Source organism: Haemaphysalis longicornis, unplaced genomic scaffold (assembly GCF_048455015.1).
Source record: "Haemaphysalis longicornis isolate Haplotype H1 unplaced genomic scaffold, Haemaphysalis longicornis Haplotype H1 scaffold_6, whole genome shotgun sequence".
NCBI lineage: Eukaryota > Metazoa > Arthropoda > Arachnida > Ixodida > Ixodidae > Haemaphysalis > Haemaphysalis longicornis.
The window spans coordinates 40,222,306-40,246,731 of NW_027526407.1; the positions used below are offsets into that span (position 1 = coordinate 40,222,306).

Consider the following 24,426-nt stretch of genomic DNA (forward strand, 5'->3'; position numbering starts at 1 on the left):
TTATTTACTTCACGTTCGTCGAACATCACGAAAGATAACAGGGACGAGTACGTATATGTGTTGCTATATTAGCTTTGAATCTCTTATTGTGCTTTGAGTTTCTGACCAGAAGAGACCACTATACATTGTCGTGCAGTCTAATACTGACTCGCGGCCTTCATTTACGTGCACTCACGATACGTTTACGATAGTGCGATGCAATCCGTATGTTATCTTGCGGCTGCCCCCTTAAAATAGTGTAAAGGTTATTTTTAGTTTTTGTAATAGCTCGATGGGAAGTGGTTCCTTTTTATTGGCGGAATAGTTATGGAGTCATGTGAGACCGACACAAGAACATAAAATCAGAGCCTCATTAATGTGGTGGTACCATAATTTAGTAGTTTCCGCCATTCGAGGATTTCTCTCATTATTAGCAGCCTGATCGGCGGGGCTTAATTTAGTACCTATTTATAACGTTCAACATGTTCATTCGAGGTATTTCACGAATTCTTCCACATTTTGCTGTGGCCTCGTGTCCCTCACATATTGCCGAGAATACAAGACCGACCAGTCTTTTACATGAGGAGACAATTTTGTCGCGAACATTCTTACAAGCCTGTGTAGAACGTGGCTGGAATGCCTCTGAACTGTGCTCCTAATGCGAGAGAAATAGGAGCACTTATCAATAGGCCGCGGCGGAGGGGATTTTTCTGGAGTACAGGTTTACTTTCAAGAGCGGATATGCCGCTTCTCGTTAGGAATTCAATCAAAACTGGGATCACCCGCTCCTCTGTAAGGACCTTACGGAAAGATTGGCCCCATGATGCCTCGCCGAGGCGATTGTTTTATCAGAGTGGGGTCACTATTTCTGTCAATAGTGTGTACGACTGATATTCTAGTAATCCAAGTGGACGACTGTAATGGCCGCTTTTAAGAAGCTGTGAAAGGTGCACCCATTAAGTCCACCGCGGTGAAGAAATAGATACCCAGTAGGGGGAGTTTCCGCAACGTTTTCGCCCTTTAACATTCTGTCTATAAAAACGTCAGACGCACGAGAAATGGTGAAGTGTTTGGTGAGGTCTGTATGTATAGCAGTCAGAGGTGTGAGTATTCGTTCTAGTACGCGGACAGCTCGAAGCATTGGCGTTTATATTTAAAACTTGACACCACCGCCACTTTCCACTAAGCCTAGCGGGCTTGTTTATTCCTTGCCGCTGACGCTCATTGCTTGTATTGATACGCTTTCAAAATCAGCGATACCATATTCAGGCCTAGATTGGGGAAAAACACTTGGTCGACTAGGATTATTTCAGATGCCTGCCAAGTCAGTGTGGTAAGACAAAAGCTTGCATGGTTGTGTGCTGATTAAAATTGTGTTGTCAGGAGAGACATGACTGCTTCATAGAATTTGCACCGTTCCTTATTCTGTTCCCTAAATGCCTTGTGTGGTTGTCTTTCCCTGGCCTTGTTAGTCGGAATGCTTCCACCAACTCAAGCCTTTTGATGCGCATTGCATCCGTTCCAAAAGTCGACTAGAGGTTCCAACGTGCATTAAATTGGTAAATCTATGCAAACAGCTACTAACGATTGCAAGATATCAGAAAATAAAACACTACGCAAGCCGACTACAGGCACGAACATATCCCAAAATATAATATCAAGACCACTGGACATTTACACGTACACCAAATTGATAACGCTATAGACGCCGACTAGAATTTCTAAAACGTACATCCGAAAATAAAACCCTGTGCAAGGCCACTAGAGGTTTTAACGTATCCCATATTGGTGGCAATGTGCAAGCCTACTAGAAGTTCCAGCGTATCTAAAATTGATAGTATTGTGCAAGCCGACTAAAGGTTCCAACATATCTCGAACAGATGACACTGCAACCAGACTAGAGGTTCTAACATGTCCTAAATTGATAACGATATATGCAAGCCGACTAGAGGTTCTGACACATCCCAAACTTATTATCACCTATTCATGATTAAAACAGCGGAAAGGACAGGACGAGAAAGGCTGACAAGGATGGGCGCTGTATCTTGGATCCTTACCTGGATCCTCACCTAATCATGTATCCTTACCGATTCGCCCAGCTTCACACTTTTCAATCACCGATTGTTTACGCGGCCTCCTCCGCAGTCAAAATGCTCAAAACTCGTGCGGCTGCTTCGTTAAAACGTGTGTGTTTGAAGATTGCTCTCTTTATCAAAGCGTCATGAAGTTTGTGTGCAGGTGGTAGTGCATTGTGCTGTCTGGAACAAGCAAAGTGAATGTTTGTGTGGGGCCAGGCTGGAACTCAGGCTTTGGTCGCGTTCAGCGTCACCGCCGCAGCAGCCGCGGAGCTCGAGCTGCTGTTGTCTGACTGGTACAGGATGACTGTGTAGGTGATGATAGCACTGGCGATCTGCAAAACACGTGCGAGATTTTAGTGGTGGGAGCGTAAACAATTGCTCAGGGGTTGAGAAGGAAAATTGTCTACTTACCGAAACAATTAACGGAGGACCAACTTTGAAGAAGCCGCACCCAGAGAAGGAGAAATCTTGGTTTTGGCAGGTGTGTCGGAATTCTTGGATCTGGTTTGAAAAAAAAAAGAACAACCCACGAAGTTTTAGTGCTTCGAAATACTTCGAATGTGCTGTTTGTGGTTGCGCGCTTCGTTACCAAAACCAATGCCTAAAAATGTGGCCTGGAAGATAAAGTATGCACACGAACCCCTTTTTTTGTGCGTCCAATAAAGCCACTGACACAGTGTTACACCAAAAGGAAGAACAAAATAGGCCAATAAGTTCTCGCCAAGTCACACCGATGAACGGTACGGCTTAACATGTAAGGTTGGAGCCATACCCACTAAAGAGCATTTTAAATCATTTGGTTGCAGGAATCCAATTCCCAATCTTCGGCGGGGAAAAATATGGTCGCATTTTGATTATTTTATTTTTATTTATTTGTGAGTAGCCTCAGTGTGAATGCATTGAAAAGGGGATTTGGCTACGCGCTTGATTTGACTACGCCGTTCGCAAGCCGCTAGTCTCATCGTCTATAAACGATAAAGTCCGAGGAGCACTTGCGCCAAAGCCCGTGCAACCGTCACATTAGGCCCCAAATGTGCCATCGGAAAGAAAGGAATGCAACAAACGCGTCGCTCTGCGGTGCTTCAGAGAGAGAGAGAACAAGACTTTATTATCACTATCCGGCGTGTGAGGGAGTGGGTCATGCCGCGCAGGGCTTCGCCACCCCTCTGTCTCGCTAGACCTCTATGTTGCCTGACTCATCATTGGCTACTAGGAGTAGTCTCCGTTCGCCTCTGCCGGGCCAACGCAGCATCGAGCCGCTGGATAGCTTGGAGTTGCATCGCCTGATGGGGCGACGTGACGCACTGTTCAATGTCCGGTGGAAACGAGTCCCAGGTATTCCCCTGCACGGGAACACCACACCCCCACATCAAGTGGGCTAAGGTAGCCGGTCCGTCCCCGCACGCACTGCACATTACACTCGCAAACAATCCGGGGTTCACATGTCGAGCGAGTGCCGGTGTGAGGACAGTCCTGGTTTGTAGTTGTCGTAGAAGGACACCTTCTCTTCTGCTTAAACCTGGATGAGGCGTGGGTAGTTGTCGGCGGGTCTCCCGGTACCAGCCGAGTATCTCTCCGAATTCCATGAGTGGTTCGAAGTTAGCTGTGGTCGTTTCTTCCGCTTCCGAGGGGCGGGGGGGCGTCGTGCGGCACGCGAGCTCACGCGCGACGGCGTCCGCTTCCTCGTTACGGTTGGCGAAGCGTCCAGAGACGGTCCCCGTGTGGGCTGGAAACCATCTTAGGTGTGTGGTGGTGGTTTTGACATTGGGTAGTATCTTGGCAGCCGGGGCTCCAGTGTACCCTCTGCTGTAGTGGGTGATGGCTGAGCGAGAATCGCTGAGTATCGTGGTTACTTCCGGTCGGCATCTGAGAGCCAAGGCGATGGCGGCTTCCTCCGGCTGCTCCGCCGACGTGGCACGTATGCTGCACGCGTTGATCGTCTGGCCGTCCGTTGCCCGGATAATTGCCAGGACAAATATATCCGGTTTGCAGTGGTGTTTGGCTGCGTCGACATAGACTGCTTGCGAGTCGTCTGCGTGAGTTTCGATCAGGACCTTGGCTCTGGCCCGTCTGCGTTCCTCGTTGCGTTCTGGGTGTACGTTGCGTGGTAGCGGTAGTATGACCAGCTTACGTACTACCTCTTTGTTGATTCGTTCGTGCGCGGGAGTTTCTAGTCCGTAGGATTCGGCTTGTGGCGGTCGTAGACCGATCTTTCGGAGGATCTCCCTGCCAGCATTGGTGGTAGCTAGCCGGTTGAGTTGCGCCGTTCGCTGTGCTTCGCTTATCTCTTCCAGCGTGTTATGTACTCCCAGTCGTGCAAGTGCGTCGTTACTAGTGCTGCCGAGTAGACCTAGTGCCGCCTTGTATGCTTTTCTGATCGCCGCGTTTATCCTGTCCCTTTCATGTCGTCTCCACTTGTGAAAAGCGCCTACATAGGATATGTGGCTTACCACAAATGACTGTACGAGACGGAGGAGGTTGGCCTCTCTCATTCCATGTTTCCTCGTAGAGACCTGCTTGATCAGGCGGGTGGCGATTCCCGTCTTCGTCAACAGTCGATCTAGGGCGGTGTGGTTGTCGTTGCTCGCATCAATGTGCATGCCTAGCACTCTGGTGCTCTTGACGTGGGGGATATGGGAAGCGATACAACAAATCGAAGAAGGCCTGCGGGGGACGGGACTTCGATGCTCGCCACAAAAATCTGAGCTTCTGATCCTCCCACCTCTCGGATACTGGCGTAAACCGTCCGCTGCAGATGCAGTCAATGTAACGCTGCAAACAGAGGGCGGTGCTTCAGTGACCATCTCAGCACAACTGCACGGAGCGAGGAAATCGGCGTGCCTGCGAGTAAAACAGGACGCGCATGCGCACCGCGCCGGTCTCGACAACAGGCGCCGGGCCTCCAGAGCGCGCATCGGTGTCTTTTGCCACGCGCTCGCGTGGTATGCAAAATTAAGTCCCCGCCCGTACATACGAAAGCACACTTCTATCGTTTGCGCCGCACGTGGAGCCCATCTGCTCAGAGGCTCTGCGCACACCTGGTTTTGGGCGCAGTAATCTAAAATATGCATAATCTCACGTTCAAAACAACCAACCTCTCTCTAACCGGAAATTGGGGTGCAGGGGAAGCTTTTCCAATACTTAAACCATAAACGAATCCCTTGCGAAATCCCTGTCAAACCAAATGTTTAACCCCTGCTTCCGGCATCCCTTCAGCGGCCCGCGGCTTTCCTTTCGCCCGACTTTCCAAGCGCTGAAACTCAGGATTAGCTCTCCGAGCTCGCGCATGTTTACAGGCCTCCTCCAGTTGCTGTTCTTTCAGGTCTTCCTGCTCTTTGGCAGAGTGCACCAAACGCGGCCTAACCATGGCGCAGAAGGCCTTGAACGGGGTAACTTTTCTTCCCCTTCTCCGGAGGGAGGGAGCACCCGTGATTGGCTGAGTGTGGCGTGATCCGGCAGCCAGCAGCGGGCGAGGAGGGAGGGGAGCGGGATGAGAGCGGTGTGTCGCGTACTACGCCAACAGCAACAGCAACGGTGACACGAGTCAGCCAGCACAAGCTTTGCTTGAAAACTAGTATACTTGACATATGCGCACGCAAAGCTCGAAGACGCATAGTTCATCTCGAATCGTTCACATATATATCCCGCTAACGAACTAGAATCAGTACGAAACCCGAAAGCTCGCTTTATAACTTCACCATAATCTAGAAAAATTAGCGTCACTGCCTCAAAGGAGTCAATCCAACTGCCATCTCTCGTGCAACGCCGCGTCATCTCACTCCTTCTCTCTTTCCCAGTTTCCTTTCTTGCACACAATCAAGTCACTAGCTTCTAAAACTACTAAGAGCTTGCTGCAGCCCTAACCACTACAACCCCATTGCACGAATCAACGGCCGTATATCCCTAATAAACGACTCGATTTTCCCCCATCGGAAGCCATCGGAATCACACCCGTGAGATAATTCTGCGAAAAGATGGACTCTCATTCAAATCCTATTCCAACGCCCATTACTACGCAGATGTTTTCATGCCTAGCGTTAAGTGCCACCGTGGCCGAAAAATCTTGTAGTGCCACCTGGCGGCACATAGTGAAACTTGGGGGATCGCGAGGTGTTGCCTCAGCAGATGGCGTGGGAGCAGGAGCGGAAAGTCTTGACCTCTTGCGGGCGCTACTATGGGGTACGATGACATCACCACTTGGATACAGTACTACGTAGCGCGCCCTCGCTCTCGATACACGCATTATAGACCTACTGCCTCCCTGTACCGGAAAGAGGCCGTTTTGAACGCAGCACTTTTCCTAATACAGCGGTCTGTAGCGCACGCTAGTGCATCGATAAAGGAGTGGCACTTTCTCGACAAGTTATCACCCACCGCCTGCAGCGTGCCGTGCCAACCATCATGGGGTTGACACTCAGACACGGAGTAAATAAAGACTACCGTAATGAATGTTTCGGTTCCTCCCTGCATTTCATTATCTACAATCTGTTTGATCGGCTACAATAAGAACGACTAACGTCTTTTCGGCGGCGCCACTCAAGGTGTTCGTTCGTCTCGGTCTTTGTCATCATGACGTTACCCTAGATACCTTCTTTGTGTGGGCGCACTGTTTGACTCGTGATGATCAGGGCTCTTGGTATCTCTGCTAGGGCGCCGACTCCTACATAAAATGAATGGTATACGAATTGAGGCCGTGATGACCGTGGCATCTTTCACAATAGAAATGACGCTCCGAACCCCAGGATACAAAAAATCTTGCACCACTCCGCCTAAGACGATGGTTGAACGCGACACTTTATCTTAAAGGATTCTCTGGTTGGCCAATCCCACACTGCGAGTATGTGCTACTCAGGAGGTACGCACCAGTTTTCTAGAGCACCAACAGCAACTCCCGGGTGTGCGCTCCGTAGGCCTCGCCTTTGGGTTTAGGGTGTACGGAGCGAATCCGGTACCTGCTGCTTGGCGTTCATTGAGCAATTTTTAGTGGGTGCCCGTTTGACGGGTACGTCAAACGTTAGGGCCTAACGTGACCCTATACCTCAAAATGGGAGGTTAGGCATAACGCTTTGCGGCTAACAGCCGTACGGCACGCAGAGCAACGCCGTTCTTCTCGTGATGGATTCTTTGGTTGGCCTCCGACTTTTTCCAAGTCGCTTTGACCATGTCGAAATAGAGAAATCGGATAGACGCCGGCTTCATAACACGTGAGGGACTTAGGTTAGATTGCGGCCACGGGAAGCGCTTTTTTCTTTCAGTTCACACACGATCACTCATCGTCATCGTCAGGAAAAGTTGGCTTTCCTGCAGGGCGTATTGGCGTATAACTGCATCAGTGAGGACACTATAGCTTTGCTTTAAAGTGGCGCTGCTGCTCGCGAGGCAAACATCAGTGCAACCCGGCTATGTCTGCGCCGTGCGCACTACCGTGTCTTCCTTATCGCCGACTGCGGCAATGATTTCGCGTTGCAGGCGTAAATTGGGAACTTAAGCGGTCTCTGATATTAGATGCGAAGCATCTCATGCTCGGGGTGGTGTCCCTCCCTCCCTTGTTGTTGTCCGCCGTCCGCACTCTACTGCGTATGCGCTTCTCTTCAGCTCCGTCAGTGTTTGGGCTGACATCAGCGCAGTCCACTATAAAAAGAAATAGGGGGCGCCCGGTTTCGATCCCACGACTCTCTGGCAGCAACGAGAGGTACGTGGCGCTCTTCCTACTGCGCTACAAACCAAGACGGGAGCACGTGCTACGAACGCGCCTTATGTCCTTCACTAATTCAAACTACGTCAAGAAGCTACTGATACAACGAAGGCATTCGAAGCTGAACGTCAACGGAAACGACGAACTGAAAACTTTGGAGGATGTTGAATTTCCTGCGGGGTAGCTGTGGCGGAAAGCGCCACGCGCCTTGCAGCTCAACCAGAGAAGAGGACGAACAGGGCGGGCAGTGGGGTAGGAGCGTGAGCACGCAATAAAGAAAGGCGAGAACCAGGAGGTGTGCGATCAGGTAACACGGGTGTCGGTCTCTTCGCTGTCTGTCTCTACATTTCTCTACATTTCTCTGTCTCTACGTGGGGGTTCATACTGCGTTCCCATTCGTCCTCCGATAAATGAAACAACATAACGGCAACACAATGCAACCTACACGGAACCCCCATGATGCTTTGCATCCTCCTCATGCATGGTTCCCCACGGGAAGATGGTATAATTTTTTTAATTAAGGCATCAAACCTACAATTTATTTTAGCCAAATTGTCTGTATTCTTGTAATTCCTATTTTAAATTCGTTTTTTTTTCAGTGACCGACTATACCTTTCCCGTGTTTATTACTCCATTATTGGCATTCCTTGTACAACCCAAATATTGTATCCTCACGGAGTATTTGTCGGCTTAACTTTTGTAATGCTCTCAAGCCCTTAAGGATGCAGTGAATGAGGGGATACCCTTATTCACTCCCCCTTCATTATGGGAGTAATTTCTAAAATCCACCTCTCTCTTTTAGAGATTAGTTACGACACAGATATGAAATTATGTTTTGAGAATTTGTATGGCTAACAGTTGTAAACAAAACCGAATTGGATACATCGATGAAGTGGACGTATATTTAATAATTTGTAAAAACACGTAATTTACCGGAAATCAAACTTCGTCTTATTCGAGGTTGCTTAGGAGGAAACCTTGTAAAACAGTTCTTGGGCGTTCGTGTTAGTTTTAGCAGTAAAAGCGGTTACATAACTTAATGGGCCTATAAAACATCTTTGGTTTTACATCTTTTGGGGTGCAATTTTGACAAAAACCGCCATCTTGAACTACGCAATGATACGAACGTACGCCCGAAATTTTAAGTCTCTGGTGACCCCTTCAGTTAGGCTTTTCTCATACGTTAAATTTGTAGTTGGAAAAAGCCTCCGTCAAACATTCAGAGGCTTCTTATAGCGTAACGATTAAATTTATTGTGCATTTGTATGGGGAATGTATCTAAGCGAAAAACAACCAAACAAAACAAACCACTTCGACAAACGGGCAGAACAGATGTTAAGGAATCGGCACGAAAACGCAATTTACTCTAAAATCAAATTTGCTCTTTAGCGGATGGTTAGGGCGAAACGCTGAAACTACTTTCTGGTGATTTGAAAGGGTTACCTAATCATCATCATCAGCCTGTCTATGCCCACTGCAGGGCAACGGCCTCTCCCACATATCTCCTATCATCCTGGTCCTGTGCTAACTGCGACAAATGTATCCCCGCAAACTTCTTGATCTCATCTGCCCACCTTATTTTCTGCCGCTCCTGCCTCACTTGCCTTCTCTAGGGATCCACTCTGCTACCTTTAACGACCAACGATTATCTTGCCTTTGTATTACATGATCTGCCCACTTCTATTTCTTCTTCTTAATTTCTACTAATATGTCCTTAACACGTGTTTGTTCCCTGACCCACTCCGCTCTCTTCTTATCCCTTAACGTTATACCAATCATCTCCCGTTCCATTGCTTGGTGAGGCATGCCTTACCCATATCTGCACATATCAGTTCCACATTTTAAGTGCGAATGCACTTCTTAAGCGAGCCTGAATCGTCCGCCGCCGTCGTCCGCATAGCAACAGCTGCGGGTGCGCGCGCTCCTCGTCTTCCTCCTCGTCTTCCCTAGCAACGGGGGGGAGATGGGCGCGCGCTACTCTCCTCCTCCTCTCTCCGCTCAGTGACTGCGGGTGTTGGGCGCCTTCTCTCCACTTCGGGCGGGAGAGCTCTCGCTCGCGTAGCGGGCGCTCCGCATTCCGACTCGTGAGGGCGCTCGTGTAGCCCTCGCCGTAACGGCGGGCGCTACTCTCCTCCTCCTCTCTCCGCTCAGTGACTGCGGGTGTTGGGCGCCTCCTCTCCACTCCAAGATCACGATATCCACCGTAATCGCGCAATCAACAACCGTGCATTCGCACTTACACACTCTCCCCCTCGGGGAAGTGCGAGGGATTTTTTTTTTAACGGACTTGTGACATCAACATAAATTTGTGAACACATTGTTTACAGCCTGTTAGTCCCTTAAGTGCGTGACAAACAATTTTTGCCTTAGTAAGCCGCTACGCTAAAATAGAAATCTCATCTCTAAATTTCAAGTCTCCAGATACAGTGCTTCCAACAGGGCGTTGATGAATCAGTCAGCCTGACGGTCGGTCGGGCGCATCTTATAATGAAATGGATGAGTGGTTGCAGTCCTAAGCAAAGGGCGTGGCCACCCTGCTTTCCTTTAGTATGGGCGGTACGTGCACGGAGCTCGGGAATAGCTAAATTCAGGGCCCATAATATCGTGTCTGCTCAGCAGATGGCGATTCTTGCCCAATCCGGATGGTGTAACCTCATTTCTCAAATGAGACGCCATTTTCCCAGTCTACAAGGTTGGAGGTTGCTTTTCAGCTTACTGTTATGGCCAGTATTGCAGTAGGCGTACACTCTAAGAAGTCCCCGTAGGGCGTCTTCATCACAATGCTCCAGAATGACCAACTGAAGTCGCGCAGTGCGAAACTTCGACGAATAAGGTGACCGAGCGTGGACCGAGCATTCAGTTTGAGTGAAAAAGCAAATCTGCGCAGGGACATTGCGCATTGCACAATGCCATTCACGCCTTGCGGGCGTTGTCCCTGCGCACATGCACTTTCTTAGTCAAATCATATCTTGGGCTTGGTCATTTTCCTTATTAGCACACTTGTTCCGTTGAAATGGTCGTCCTGGGTCTGTGCGGTGAAGGCGACTTATTGGAACTTTTTAGAGTGTAGCGTTTCGTCCCCGATTTTGCCACCGCCGCGGTTACCGCGACGGCCTATGCCTGTAAAGTTCGGTGGCGCAAAACCTAGACGATACCTCGCGCTACGCAAAAAGCAGAGCCCGTACCAGAAGATTGCGCGCGTAATCGTGCATGGCCTCCAGACAGTAAGAGAGAAGCGAAATGTCAAAAATTGTTTTGTATCCACAAGCCATCGAAAAAAAAAAGGCTGAATATATCCCTTCGTTGCAAATGTCATTCAAAGACCCTAGCAGGCTGCCGGCCCTGCGCTGTAAATGCCTCTCCCCTCTTTCTTATTCACGTCTCACGCTCTTTCCCTCCCGTCTCTTTCTTCTCGCGATAAACATGGTGGAGGTTAGCGCAAGTTATTTCGCATTCCACAACTCGGGCACAATCTGCGGGAATCATTCGTTACTTTCGGACTGTTTAGAGTGCCTCCAAGAGGGCTAGTACCGCGCGATAGCGCCTTTTTTGTATTTGCGCTTAGATTTGTTTCAAGGTGTATTTCTTATTTTCGACTACAAATATCAAGCAGCCATGTATTTTAATTTAAAAGAACGCGGCCAATATCACTTGTTTATTGATGTATTTTTGAAAATATGCCTAATGTTATCATTCGCTCAACAATGCGGACAAGTATAAGCATCACTACAAGATTTAGTAGTGTGGGAATGTTTCGCCTATATAAACGTCTCTTTGCAGAATTTATTAACGTTTTGTTGGGCTGCTGAATCGAATGACAGACAGGCAGACATTCACATCTAAGTTGCACAATAAAGACTATCGTCTTCAAAAGAGGACTACGAAGGCGGACAATCGGAGATCACGGCTCCTGAATGCCGTAATGCATTTGGAGCTGACGCCTTAGCCTGAGCTGAGCGAGCATTTGATTTTCTGTAATAGCCATTTTTACAAAAAAAATATTTCGAGAAATGTCATGTTCTACACGCAAATGAACAACCCTACATGTCATTTACCTCGTTTGCACTTTTCCTTGGGGAAGTAACGTTTTAGGTGCGCACGTAATGGCGAATATCAGGGCCTGTACGTCTTGTAGCTTTGACGTCTGTTTGTACCCGTTTTTGACCTGGAATTTTGATGTAGACCTCAAATTCCCCTGTGTTTACAAGCAGAAGATGCCTCGTCAGGCAGTACAATTTGGACTAGACATGAGGTTTTATTGGGAAGGCATTGTTCGTAGTAATATAAAAGCCAATACATGGGCACAAGCAATAAAAAAGCCCATGAAGTGCCATAAAGGTTCTGCAAATAACCATTTCTGTGATTTGTTAAAATGTGGCTCCACACCAATTTTACCCCGGAGGAGTGTAGGAAGACGACAAAAGACTCACCTGTTCCCGTATTTCAGGTGTGTGGTCCTGGGAGACGAGGAGCTTGGTCAGGACATCCCAAGTTTTCTTGGCCTGCAACGGAAACATAGATTACTGTATAAGAAAATTTATCCCTGTATAACACCAACAAGAGAAATAGCGCAATACACAAATAAGAGAATCACGGAATCAGCATTCTGCACACAATTTCATCTGTCTGGTTATTTTTATTTTTTTCTGGAGAGATATCGGAGTTGAAAACCGCAGAACGGCGAAATGAACGAGCCGCATTCTACGCTTTTCTTGCTGGCTACGCAAAGATGGTTGAAAGAAAGTTAACTTGGTAGGAACATCCCATATGCCCGACACATTCACGTAATTAACTATAGACTGTTCTAGGGAGAATGTACGTCTGAAGTGATTAAAACTTTTTTTACGCGATACGATAGCAGGTTAAAAGAAACCCTTCTTGGGGTATGATAGATGTTAAAAGGTTAAAAGGGAAGCTAATAAGACCACATATAATTAAATTATTAATTGCTGAGAAACTGAATTTTTCAATTTTAAATCCAACAACGGTAATTAGTGCATAACACATATAGTTAAAATATAATTAATGAGAAACCAAGTATGAATTTAAAACCAACCGCAATTAGTACCTAACCAGAACAAAACCACCTAATTGCCTTTGTGAGAGGCCTAATATAATAATGTGACGTTATATTATTAATATAATTAATATAGCGCCACATTAATATAATTAATGTGGCGCTATAGTATTATAATAATGTGACGTCTCAAATGCCGCGAAGGTTTAACCTATAGTACCCGCCGTGGTGGCTCAGTGTCCAAGGCGTTGCGTTACTGAGCACGAGGTCGCGGGTTCGATTTCCGGCCACGGCGGCCGCTTTTCTGATGGATGCGAAAAGCAAAAACGCCCGTGTGTACGAGATTTCGGCGCACGTTAAAGATCCCCAGGCGGTCAAAATTAATCCGGAGCCCTCCACTACGGCGCGCCTCATCGCCTTCGTTGCGTCGGCGCGTTAAACCCTACAATCAATCAATTTAACCCATAGTAACGTAGAACACGGGGCTGTTTGGTGTATACGTTCGTCTTCACAGCGCAAAAAAAAAAAAGGGACAAAGGCGGGAGGAAAAACACAGGACAAGCGCTTGTCCTGGGTTCCACCTACCGTCTCTGTCTCGTTTTTTTGCGCTGTGAAGATGAGTTTAACGTATAACCATTTACAAAGGAAATCCTTAGCGCAGCACTAAGCCACAAGTTACCTCTCTGTAAGGGCGCATAGGATAAATGGCCACAAGGAGCATCTGGGTGAACAATCCTGCGAAGCCAAGCGCCCCGAGCAGTCCAATTTGAGGTTCGCGCATCTCTCTGAGAATCCAGTATCCCCACGGCGCCGTCACGACCAGATTAAGAGGGAAAATGAGCGCTAGAAATTTCCCCAGGATTTGTTCGCAGAGTTCGAAAGCTTCCATAACTCGAACGAAGAGGGCGTGCATCTCAGAGAAGCTTCTCTTGGTCTGCGCGTAGCCTCTGGAGTCCAGAATGTACTTCAGCTCAGCGTTGATGGCAGACAAGTACGACGCTAACGTCTCCGCAAAAAACATCGCCCATGTGTAGGCTAGGAGGCAAGACGTCTGTCCATGGATGCCGCAGACGACGAAATAACAGGAGTTCCAAATGAGCTGGCGTACGGTAAAATCTTCGTAAAGATATAAGAGTGGGAACACAGCGACAATCGACACTATCGTGAAGGCGATGTTCATGACGATGAGCTTCCTGGCCACGCCTCTGAGAGGAATAGGGAAGAGGAGCCTGTCTTCTAAGTTTGCCAGGTTAGTGGACACGTCGACCATTTTCGGTGCTTGAGTGAATGCCAGGACTATACTCGTGATTTGTATTATAATGGTGCGGGCCGAATACAAAACAGACGTAATTTTGTCGAGCAGGGCGCTTTTATCGAACATGTCGGCTGCTTCGGACGCATCAAAGGCGAATACACCTATAATGACTACCCAGGTCAGAGCCACGTAAGCAGCGTACGGTCCTTCTCTGCGCCACACTAGTTGCAAAGATCCCTTCGCCAAGTCGCGACTGACATAAGTGTAGCCCAGATATCTGTAGAAACCGTTGAGTAAGAGGAATTCCGAAGTGTAGGTCCCGTCGGAGCTCATTATTGCCGGCCTCGTATTGTCACCAAGACGCGGACGATCTATGCACGAGGGCTCCAGAATATGCTGTTTGCTCGTAGGCTTCGCAGGCGCCCCCACACGGGAGCGGTTCCCATGAAACAAAATCAATGGGCGGCCTTGCGTCCACACCTCTAATGCATGAGCCGGTGGTCGCGTCGTCGGCTCTTAAATAATAAAGATACTGCAGTTAGTAATTATTACAGACGCTCGCTGCATCGCAGTAGAAAACAAGATACACTGTTACAAACAAGGTCCGGGGTACGATTCCCGGTCGTGGAGGCTGTATATTTTTAATGTCTACTAAATGGCGCCCGTGAGCAAGATATTCCGACGTAAACTAGGTAACTGAGGGGGTCAACGTTTAGCCATAATTTTTCGCTATTTTGCGCCTTACAGACTATTTTTTAGACACAGCTCGTTGTACAAAAATGTTGATATGTAAGTTCTGCGAACTTGGTACGTTTTTGAAAACCAATACGAATCCCCCTACGAACAACTGCACGCTATGTACCCCACCTAGAACCTCACCGCCTGCATCGTCTGTACCGTTGCTGGCCCCTTATACTCCCCAGTGTAGGAGTGCCACCAAACCTCTGCTGTTATTGCTAACATATGGGCAGTAGGTGGAGCAGCTCACCAGATGCGAGCCCTCGGACCAGCGACGGCTGGTGAATGGGTCTTGAACGGCCAGCCAGCACTAAGGCATGTTGGACTAAGGGCGCGGGGTGGATGCCCTAACAACATCCTCCTGCTCATGAGTCCACAAAATGTCTGTCCCTCTCTGTCTCAGCTGAAGTTTTTCTCTCCTTACAGTTTCTGGCAACGCAGTTGCTCAGAACCTGACACTTCTACCATTTGTCTTGAGAACGTCGCTCCGCAGACATGGCTTCACTAATAAAGATCTTAAACCTTGCCCCGACAGCGGAAATTGGGTGGAACTTTAAAGACGTAATAACTACTAAATAAAATTATTATCAAGTTGACTTCGCTATAGGCTTCAAAGGTGGGAGCTTATAGCGAAGTTGCGGAAATCTACAGCACGTCAACCCGATGAAAACAGCAAAGTGCAGGTGCTGTGCCGAGAAAAAAATGGTTGAATGCTAGCTTTCTGACCTTAGCTATATATCGTCGCCTAGTACACATGCTTAGCTGAATTGAAAGGCCCAGAATTAAGTGTGGTGGGTCATGTAATGCGAAGGAGAGACAACAGGCGGGAAACAGAAGTAACTAAATTCTAAGAAGTGTAAACAAAAGACGCAGACATGAGAGACACCGCTAAAGATTCTCGCGTGTCTGCTACGCTACAACTGCGATGAGCCAAAACAACCTTTCACAGCTAGCAATGTAGCGAACTCGGCAAATGCCTCGGGACAGAATACCGTGCACTTCATGCGAATATTAAGCGGCATGCGGTCTATTAGAGAATCAATTGTGAATTTATTTCACGATACAGTACAAATAAACAGTATAATAGCCTCGGGGCGTGCACTGGAAACATCTTGCTTCCCTAGACAGACAATCTGTAGACCCTGGCACCCATTTTTTTTGTGAAATATATTTTAGAAACTACTGAGTTTCTTTCTGCCGTGCACGTGGCAGATAACGTTCTTGACAGTGCTTGGCATTGCTTGACAATGCATGACAGATAACTTTCTTGACAATCTTAAAAAAAAAATGCAGGTTTTGTTCTGCTATGCTTCACATTGAAGTTATTTTCTCAGATTTCTCAACTCGGTTACATTATTTTCTTGTAGTTTTTCGTACCGGCGAATTAGTTCGGCCGTAATGCGTTGCTTATTATTTTGCCTAAAGTTTTTGCGAATTCCTACTTATGATCGGTCACCATTATTTTTGCAGTGCCCCTCTCCAGTCATTCTCTTGTGTGCACCTTCTCCTGTTTGTGTATTGTTCGTTCGCTCTGCATTTTAACTGATATGTGAATTTCTTTCCAGCTATTAAGTGAATTGTTTTTAATCCGGGAAAACAGAAGCCTATACTCTCTCATAATGTTTCTAGCAGAAACGTGTATTTCTGCTGGCTGACTGAAAACATCGCTATAATAGAACTGGCTTTAGAGTGGTTGGTTCTGCTTTGTTGATTGATTTGCTGTAAAGTTTAGTGGGATAAAGTTCATTTAAAGGTGTTTTTTTGCTCCTTCATTGACATCTGCTAAACCTAATGTTCTCGATACAATTTTTTCGAATGCATGCAGAATGGGCTTCACCTCCTGCGCTGTTGGACCATACAGGTAAATAATAGCAGGTTTAGTACCGTTGGCATTCGGGGGCTGGCACTTAGCAAACTTAATGCTGGCAGATTTGTGAACTTATCTTTCAGGAAGCGATAGCATTGGCAAGGTTATCTGAGAGCTTACCACGGCCACTAGCCATACAAGAACATTAGCGTAAAAATTGCCGCGTATGTGCTTCTTTTGTTGCAAATGCCGTCAAAAGACAATAGTCTTTGTAGACATTTGCCAAGGAAATGTCAACCTTTGGTTTCCCGCTAACCTCTCATGCAGTTCCTGTACCGTCGCGCTCATCCCAAGGTAAATACACTAAAGGTTTGCTCAAGGCGATTTGAATTTACCGCGTTCCACTGCTACAGGCCGGGTTCCTCGATGCCACCGCTGCAGTACGGTGGTGACGCGCGTGAATCGAGGCGGCCGACTTCAAGGTTTATAGAACCGCGTGGCCGTGCTCCACGTGCGTTCCAAGCAGAACGTGGAACCTAGCTAGTGGAACCTTTCGTTGCTGCTGCCGCGTGATTTCTCATATACCACCAGGAGGTGGCGCGGGCAACAGCGGGCGGCGGTTTTCTGCAGTAGATGTAGAATATCATTCGGTATAGAAAAACCAAGCATCCATGAATTTTTTAATAAAGGAACACAGTAAATATCCCTTGTGTACTAATTTCCTGTCTTATATTTGCGTAATGTCTTGTTCTTGTTCAACAAAGTTGACAAGTATAAATCGGGCTTAGACGTTTACGTTTGGCTGTGAGTATATAAGACTATTGGACAATATCTATTTTACTTTGGCCGAGTGGCTGAATCGAGTCACATACAGACACACAGACAGACAGACAGACCGACAGACCAAAATTTCTGGGTTTAAGTAGCCCAAGAAAGACTATCGTCTCTAAAAAGTAAAAATGCCTCCACAAAGCGACGTTTTCTTTCTAGGGGTTTCCGCCGTTTCCCACACTGTACCCTCTGTTATCTTGTCGATAGGGATAAAAATTCCAACTCCAGCATCATCCTTACCTCCTGTTTGGTTGCTCTCGTGTATACGCCGGCCGCAAACATCTCGGCGCATATAGTCAGAAAGCCAATCAAGTCGAGCATGAAGATTGTCGTTCCTTTGTCCGCCTTCAGCATGTAATATCCCCACGGCGCCGCATTGACGATATTAAGCGGAAAACAGATCAAAATGGCTACCCCGAGCAGGTGTTCTAGTCGCGCAAAGGCTCCTCCGACGTCTGAAAAGAGCCGATGGAGCTCCCCCAACTCCCTCATGTTCACCACCACTTCAGTGGACATGCGAGTAATGTCCTGGTTGATGCGAGAAAGGCAACCTGAGAAGGCAAGGCTGAAGAACATGAGCCAGGAGAAGCTAATCATGCAGACGTTTTCGGCGAACACTACGCTGAACAGGCCGTACAAGATCTTCATGTACGCGGCGTGCGAGTACTCGTCGAAGTCGTAGATTTCGGCCGAGATGGACAGCACCGAGGTGATCGAGAAGAGGACATTGAGGCACAGGACGGTTATTGCTGCGCGTTTCAGGGGCGCAGTCCGCGTGATACGGCGCTCTAGTTCAACCAAGTACTCGACGAGCTCGACAAACTCCTCCGACTTGGTCAGAATCAGAAGCACGGCCGAAATCTCGATGCCCAAGCAGCGCGCGTTGCCCAGTATCTGGATTGCGCGGTCGATGACCCTGTTCCGCTGGTCTTCCAGCAGTGTGAGTACGCGATTTATGTCGGATCCGATGACGAAGACGTAAACAATCCACGACACGATAGCGTACAGCAGGTAAGGCGATAAAATCTTTGACCTCGGCTTGCCGTTTTCGCTGTTCCGAGTGACGAAGCTGTAACCGAGGATTCTGTGGAACCGGGCGATGACAAAGAATCCGACCACGACGTTGTTATCTTTCGGCTGTGGATCCTGCCGATCTTTTTGGTCCTTGCTGTAGTCCACCCCCATTTGGTTGACCCTGCAATCTGGGCGCCTTGAAAAGAAAGGTGTGTGGGACATTGCGATTCGCTCGGCTGCCGGGTGCATGATCACTCCCCTGCGGTCAAGCATTCTGTGAAGAGTCCCGAGTACGCCTTAGGACATCACCGCCGGAAAGTAGCGCAGAAAGAGACGCCGCTTGGGCAATTTTGCCCCAGTGAGTGGCTTCCGACCGTTATCCACGTTGCCGATAGCGCTAAATTGCTAAAGAAGACGTTGGCGTTGATTCGATGGCTACTGCTACCGGACCCTTGCATATTGTAACGTGATACGTCGAAGACATTAGCCCAAGTGAGTCTCCCGAGAGATTGAATACCGCTCGCCTCGGGTGGCCGCCTTTCACTAGCTTTCTTTTCATCTACACGTGCCACCATTTATCAAGGGGTGGGGACGCGTTTCCTTTTCCGGATGCAATAACACGATTATTGATTACGCCTTTGTGAAGGCGTGCACAGCGCACACTACGGTACAGACTCCACTGCCGACCTTAATCAAGGAAGGAGACATGATGTATTAATGTAAAAGGTGTTATGACCGTAAGCGGTCGCCACGATTAGGTTGGTCGAGTATTGGAGGCAAGTTGATGCTGGTGTGGCTTTTTTTTGTGGTGATTGCTTTTTTTTCGGCTCCGGGGGTTTTGACTTCCCCGAGCATTTTTATTTTTTGTGTTGAGTGTACAAAATGCTGCTCACGTGCTTTCCTGTTGGACGGTAACGAAAGAAAAGCCTCAATTCTGAAGTTCAGAGATATTACCGTAACAACATTTCAGAACAAAATATGAAGGCAGAGAGAGATAATTATCGGCCCGCCATCGGCGTGTGTATTCCGTCCGAGAGACTTGCTATTGATGAGGAACTCAGCCACAAGATGTCCTCCACCGCCACTAAGTTAGCAGATATTAGGGCGGCACTCCTTTACACAAGAGACAGCTCTGCTTTGCGGTGGGTAATCTTCCTGAAGCCTCGATCAGCCTTAGAAGCATTCAAGAAGCCGGCTATCTGCCTAGTCAACTGGAGTGTGAGTTGAGTATATTGCACACCCGTACATTGTGAGAAGGGCACGGACTATATCAACAGTGGCTGCAAGGTCATTCTGGTGTCCAGTGAAATATCATCTCAGACGCAGCAGCGAAAGACGCGGGCAATCTGTCCACGACCACTGAAATTCCGTATTCAAAAAAAAAAAAAAAAACAGGAGTAACACTGTGGGTGACCTGGGGTGGAGAGTGTAGCTGTCGGCTTGGCAGGACCCACTGAAAAAAAATATCCACTTCACGCGGTGGACCCGCAGTGCAAATTCGAAAGCTATCAAACAATACGAGAGAGGCCTCCACCGGTTATACGCGTGAATGCTGCCGCATCTGTACCTGATTTTTCTTAAAATATAGGCCGAGCAGATTTACCAATGTGTTTGGTGTGCTGCACGAAGAAAGACATTATGCACGACTTGTTCTGCTGCCCGCGGTTCACCACCGAACGAGAAACACCAGCAGGAATTCTTGGGCGACTACTACGGTGGAATACGTTAGAGCTAAGACGTTTTCTCGAACCATGGTGTACTCAAGCTGACGCGGCGATAGGGACGAAAGTACTTTTAAGCTTTATAGCCGCTTTGGGAATGGACGAGGTCCTCTGATCATGAGGTCGTATAATAGTTTTGTCTTGTTTTAGTAATTTTCTTTCACATCTAACATAGACATTTTGCAAAAAAATAACACTAGAATTTGTCGTTAAGACGGCGGTATCATCACTGCGAGTTTCATTTACTTGTCTGAATTAGTTCACAAGGAAGTCATAAACGTTACAGAATTCCAGTTTGCTATCAATACATGGGTGTCAACGAGGCAGTATTGTTGCAGAAAACGGCTGTGAGTCTTGTTTTATCAAAGGTATCACAAAACTAATCTCGTTATAATTGCTTTAGAATTTTTTTCAGGAAGATATCTGTACGTGTCTTTATTCGATGAATGTAGTAAGTCACCACACATAACTTGATATAATTATCCACCAATACAGCTTGGCTTTTAAATTAATTTCTTTAATCATCTTTCTTAAGTAATTTAATTTAAATTAATTAGGGACTTTAAATTAATTTCTAGTGGGGTACGCCTTCCTCGTGGTTAGTTGAGAATTTCGGGAGCCGAATTTATGCTATAAACGCGCGCCCTAAGCTCATTTTTCCGCACGAAGAACCGCCTTCAGTGCGCCAGTGAGATGGAGATTGTAGCATTTGCGATAGGTTAGAATTTTTAACACTTGCGCCAAAAGTCGTTTCCTGTATACAAGAACGCTCGCTTTGAAAAAAGTGATGCTCGAACTCTTCCTTCTGAGCCTCGACTTTGAGACTTCAGTGAGATCCATTTCTCGTTCGTTCAAAGGTCAACGAAAGCCCTGAGACGACCGTAGGCAAATAACCGGCTGCATTTGAAAGCGACCTCACCCTCGGTTTATAATAATTTCTCTGCGGGACAACAGAATGGAGGAGGAAGGTTTCGTACTGGGAGAAGTAACTGGCCAGTTTTCAAGCCTCTGTCTTCCGCGTTAGCGGTTGTGCTTGCGTGTGCCTGCATCTTCATCTCGAATAAAGAGCGGGGAAGAGACTCAGATACTTATGCCACTTTTGAATTACGTCAATAGCGGGAATCTACTTCTTGTTAGACTCCTCAGTCACGTGATATTCGAATATCGCAGTTATTACAGGGGGAACGCTGTTATTTGCCTATCAAAGCCTCTTGCATGCTTACGCTATTGCTCAGCCATGCTCTTGAGACGGATGCGAAGGCCTGCTTATTTTTGTAAACTTTGCACGCGCTTAGAAAAAACAAACGTGTGGCTCAGTCCGTATTTTGTCACATTTTAGCTCAGAGACTCCTTTTTAAGTGGAGAACAATAGAAGTACTCTGTCTGCAGGTTACCAAAGAGAAAACATGCGGCATGCTTCTTGCTTGCGTTAAGATTTTTTGCTACTGAACGCGTTAACAAGCGAAAAAATGCCACAGTCTGTAACATTCCCTCAAGCGCCACATAAATATTTGTCCCCCCCCCCCCCCCCTACATGCAACGCCGCCATTACATGGAACGCCACCACTGAGCTATCTGGGGAATTTAAGAATACATTCTTGGACCGACGACTTTTCGTGACTGCATGCATTAACATTGTCGAGCCTGAATGACGATGAAATAGGTACAATCGGCACTGTAGCTCAGCGGTTTATGGCTCACCAGTTTTATATGCTAGTACTCCAAATAATTTACTAGATTACCACCCTGTGAATGCATAATTACGGAGTCAATGAAAATCTATACCGGAAACAAATTCGGCACTAAGTATGAGTGGCGGATGGGTTCGTAACCTGACACTGACGTCCAAAACCTGGTAAGGAGACCAACAGCTGCCTGAATGAGTAGTAACATCATGGGAAACTCTGCAATTGTTTCCAGAGTGGGATTTATTTATGAATGAATTATATCACTGACATGAAAAATCAAATGCTGTGAGTTCTGGAACGTGCATATTGATAGCGTATCACCCACTATCACTGGACTCTGTTAGGGCATGATTGCGGATTGTCCTTCGGCGTTATCGTAGTAATGGTATTTTTACGTAATAGTGGGTGCTTAAGATATTAAGAACAAATAAAATGACAGAAACAGACGCAGCTTATCTGTCGACTGCATTTGTGAGTTTTGGCGCATAGGTGATGCCTATATACCTGTAAAGTAACCACAAAATCTTCGTTCTTTCGTGGTAGCTTTGTATGTGAAAAGCCACGAGGGCAGTAGATAATCTATATAGCAATCTTCTAGGCTAGCCTATACTACCTGCTCCGCGAGCTATATTCCAAATACTAATGTTCGCCACACCTATTAAAGAAACTATGTGCCACGCGCGTAATGAACCACATCTCTGTTTGGCTCATAGCGTCTAATATATGACTTATAACAAAATTATAGGTGAATATGTCACGTTTACCTGGATCTGAGCTGCACTTCCGTACGCACCCAAAACAAAAAGCTCGGCACACATTGTGGCGAACCCGATGATGTCCATGGCAATGTTGAGGAAAGACGCCTTTGATGTTATAATATAATATCCCCAAGGCGAAGCATTCAAAATGTTCAAAGGGATGCTCACTAGAAGGCACACACTAAAAATCCGGTCGCACTGCACGAAAGTATGCCAAAGTTCACAGAAGCGCTTGTGTTGAGCTGCCAGTTCGGACAGTACGATAGGTCTCCCCACGGCCAGACTTTGGATGTCTTCGTTCATGCATCTGAGAAACGATGCAAACGACTCACTGAGATACATGGTTAAGCTGAAGCAGACCATGCAGACAGTTTCGGCAAACACGAGGCTGAACACACTATAAGAAACCTTCATGTGGAGTGGTTCCATGTATCCGTCGAACTCGGCGATTTCATCGCATATTGAGAAGAGGGCCGTAACAGAGAACACAACATTCTGTACAACGATGATTTTAGCAGTCCGTCGCAGATGAGCTGGGCGCTGGAACGTGGCTTCGATAGCGTCGAGTGTTTTGACGACGTCGCAGAGCTTTTGGGAGTGGTAGGCCAACGTCACAATGTTCACGACCTGTATTCCGATGCAACGAACGAAGTAGAACATGAGAATACACTTGTCGATGGCGCGAAGAGGCTCTCCCTCTTCGTCTGCAGCAAAGGCGAGTACGTGGTAGCCGTCTTGGATCATCACAAGAGCGAAGAAGCACCAAGATCCCGCCGCGAAGACAAGGTATGGGCTGAGCACCGACGACGATACGCGCGGCTCTCCATGTACGCTTTCCCAGGAAAAGAACGAATACCCGAGGCATCTGTGGAATCTACTGATGATCTCGAAGCCATCCAGAAACGAAGCGTAGCCGAAGATTTCGCTGCGAATTGACGCAGATCTGAGCCTGACCATGACTGTAAATTGAATGAACTTAACTTCCAGAATTTGAGGTTGTTTAGGCCGCAACTTAAAGCGGGCGTCTCCCTGCTGGCGAAGGGAAGTGATGTCCTCCTACGGCCTCTCGGCCGTGACGTCACCGGTATCCGTATTTCCCGGATGCTCTTTTAACCATTTACTTCAGAAGCATTTCTAAGCATCGTTTTCATTAACCTAATGGATATCGCGCCGCGAAAACGTAGCGGTAAATGCGCTACTGCGCCGCGCATGCCCAAGTGGAGGAGTACGAGCCCGAAGCTGGCCTTTTGTGAAGGCGTGAAGAACTTCGTTATTAATGTAGCTTTCGTTGTTTGCTCCAGGGCGTTGTCCGTGCGGGGCGTGTTGCGTGTATTCAGTATACATGGCGTGTCATCACCACAATTGTTCAGCAGGTGTGGCAATGACCTGCTCTTGTTGGCATTGCCTGTCGTTCCGGTAGAAAAGGCTAATTCTCAATAATGTTTTCAATGATCCGCGAGCAATTTTCTCGGGAAATGGTGCAAGCACTTTAAAGGTACCCCGCCATAAAAATATTTGCTCATCTGGAAAGAATGACGCAAACACTCACCTTTACATCTTTATAGTCATATATGTACAAGAGACAGGCGCCATATGTGCCTAGAAATATATTTTCCTTTTTTGCACCATTCGTGTCACCAGCTTCCGAAAACTACACACAAATATGCCCCTTTTTTCGGCACTTTAGTAGACCCCTAGAGAGCCATGGAAGGTAAATACGCAGGTTTCACTTACTTTTTGTTTGATAAAAAGCGTTTGCCTCGTAAACGGTGGTATTGTGCGATCCGACGAAATGTTTTGTAACAAAAAATATCTTTGCCGCTTTGAAGAACGGCTTCACCATGG

At 47.2% G+C, this 24,426-nt stretch overlaps 2 protein-coding genes across 4 annotated transcripts in view; both read right to left on the reverse strand.

The window, feature by feature from the left end:
• Positions 1-24,426, reverse strand: part of LOC144142500 (uncharacterized) — a 104,772-nt gene continuing 80,346 nt past the window's right edge. For 2 of the 3 annotated variants that reach the window (XM_077674051.1, XM_077674052.1), the window contains exons 2-4: positions 12,183-12,254; positions 2,469-2,558; positions 1-2,389 (exon numbers count right to left, since the gene is read on the reverse strand). In XM_077674051.1, coding sequence (XP_077530177.1) covers positions 2,282-2,389; positions 2,469-2,558; positions 12,183-12,254 — 270 coding nt within the window. In that variant the 3' untranslated portion in view covers positions 1-2,281. Of the gene's footprint in view, positions 2,390-2,468; positions 2,559-12,182; positions 12,255-17,640; positions 18,710-24,426 lie in introns of those variants that run through there. The other variant, XM_077674050.1, reaches the window with a different exon arrangement.
• On the reverse strand, positions 19,530-23,544 carry LOC144141647 (uncharacterized). Its single transcript, XM_077673186.1, has 2 exons — positions 22,588-23,544; positions 19,530-19,625 (listed from the first exon to the last, which is right to left on the reverse strand). Exons 1-2 carry the CDS (start codon positions 23,536-23,538, stop codon positions 19,530-19,532), a joined length of 1,047 nt encoding a protein of 348 aa, XP_077529312.1. The 5' UTR covers positions 23,539-23,544.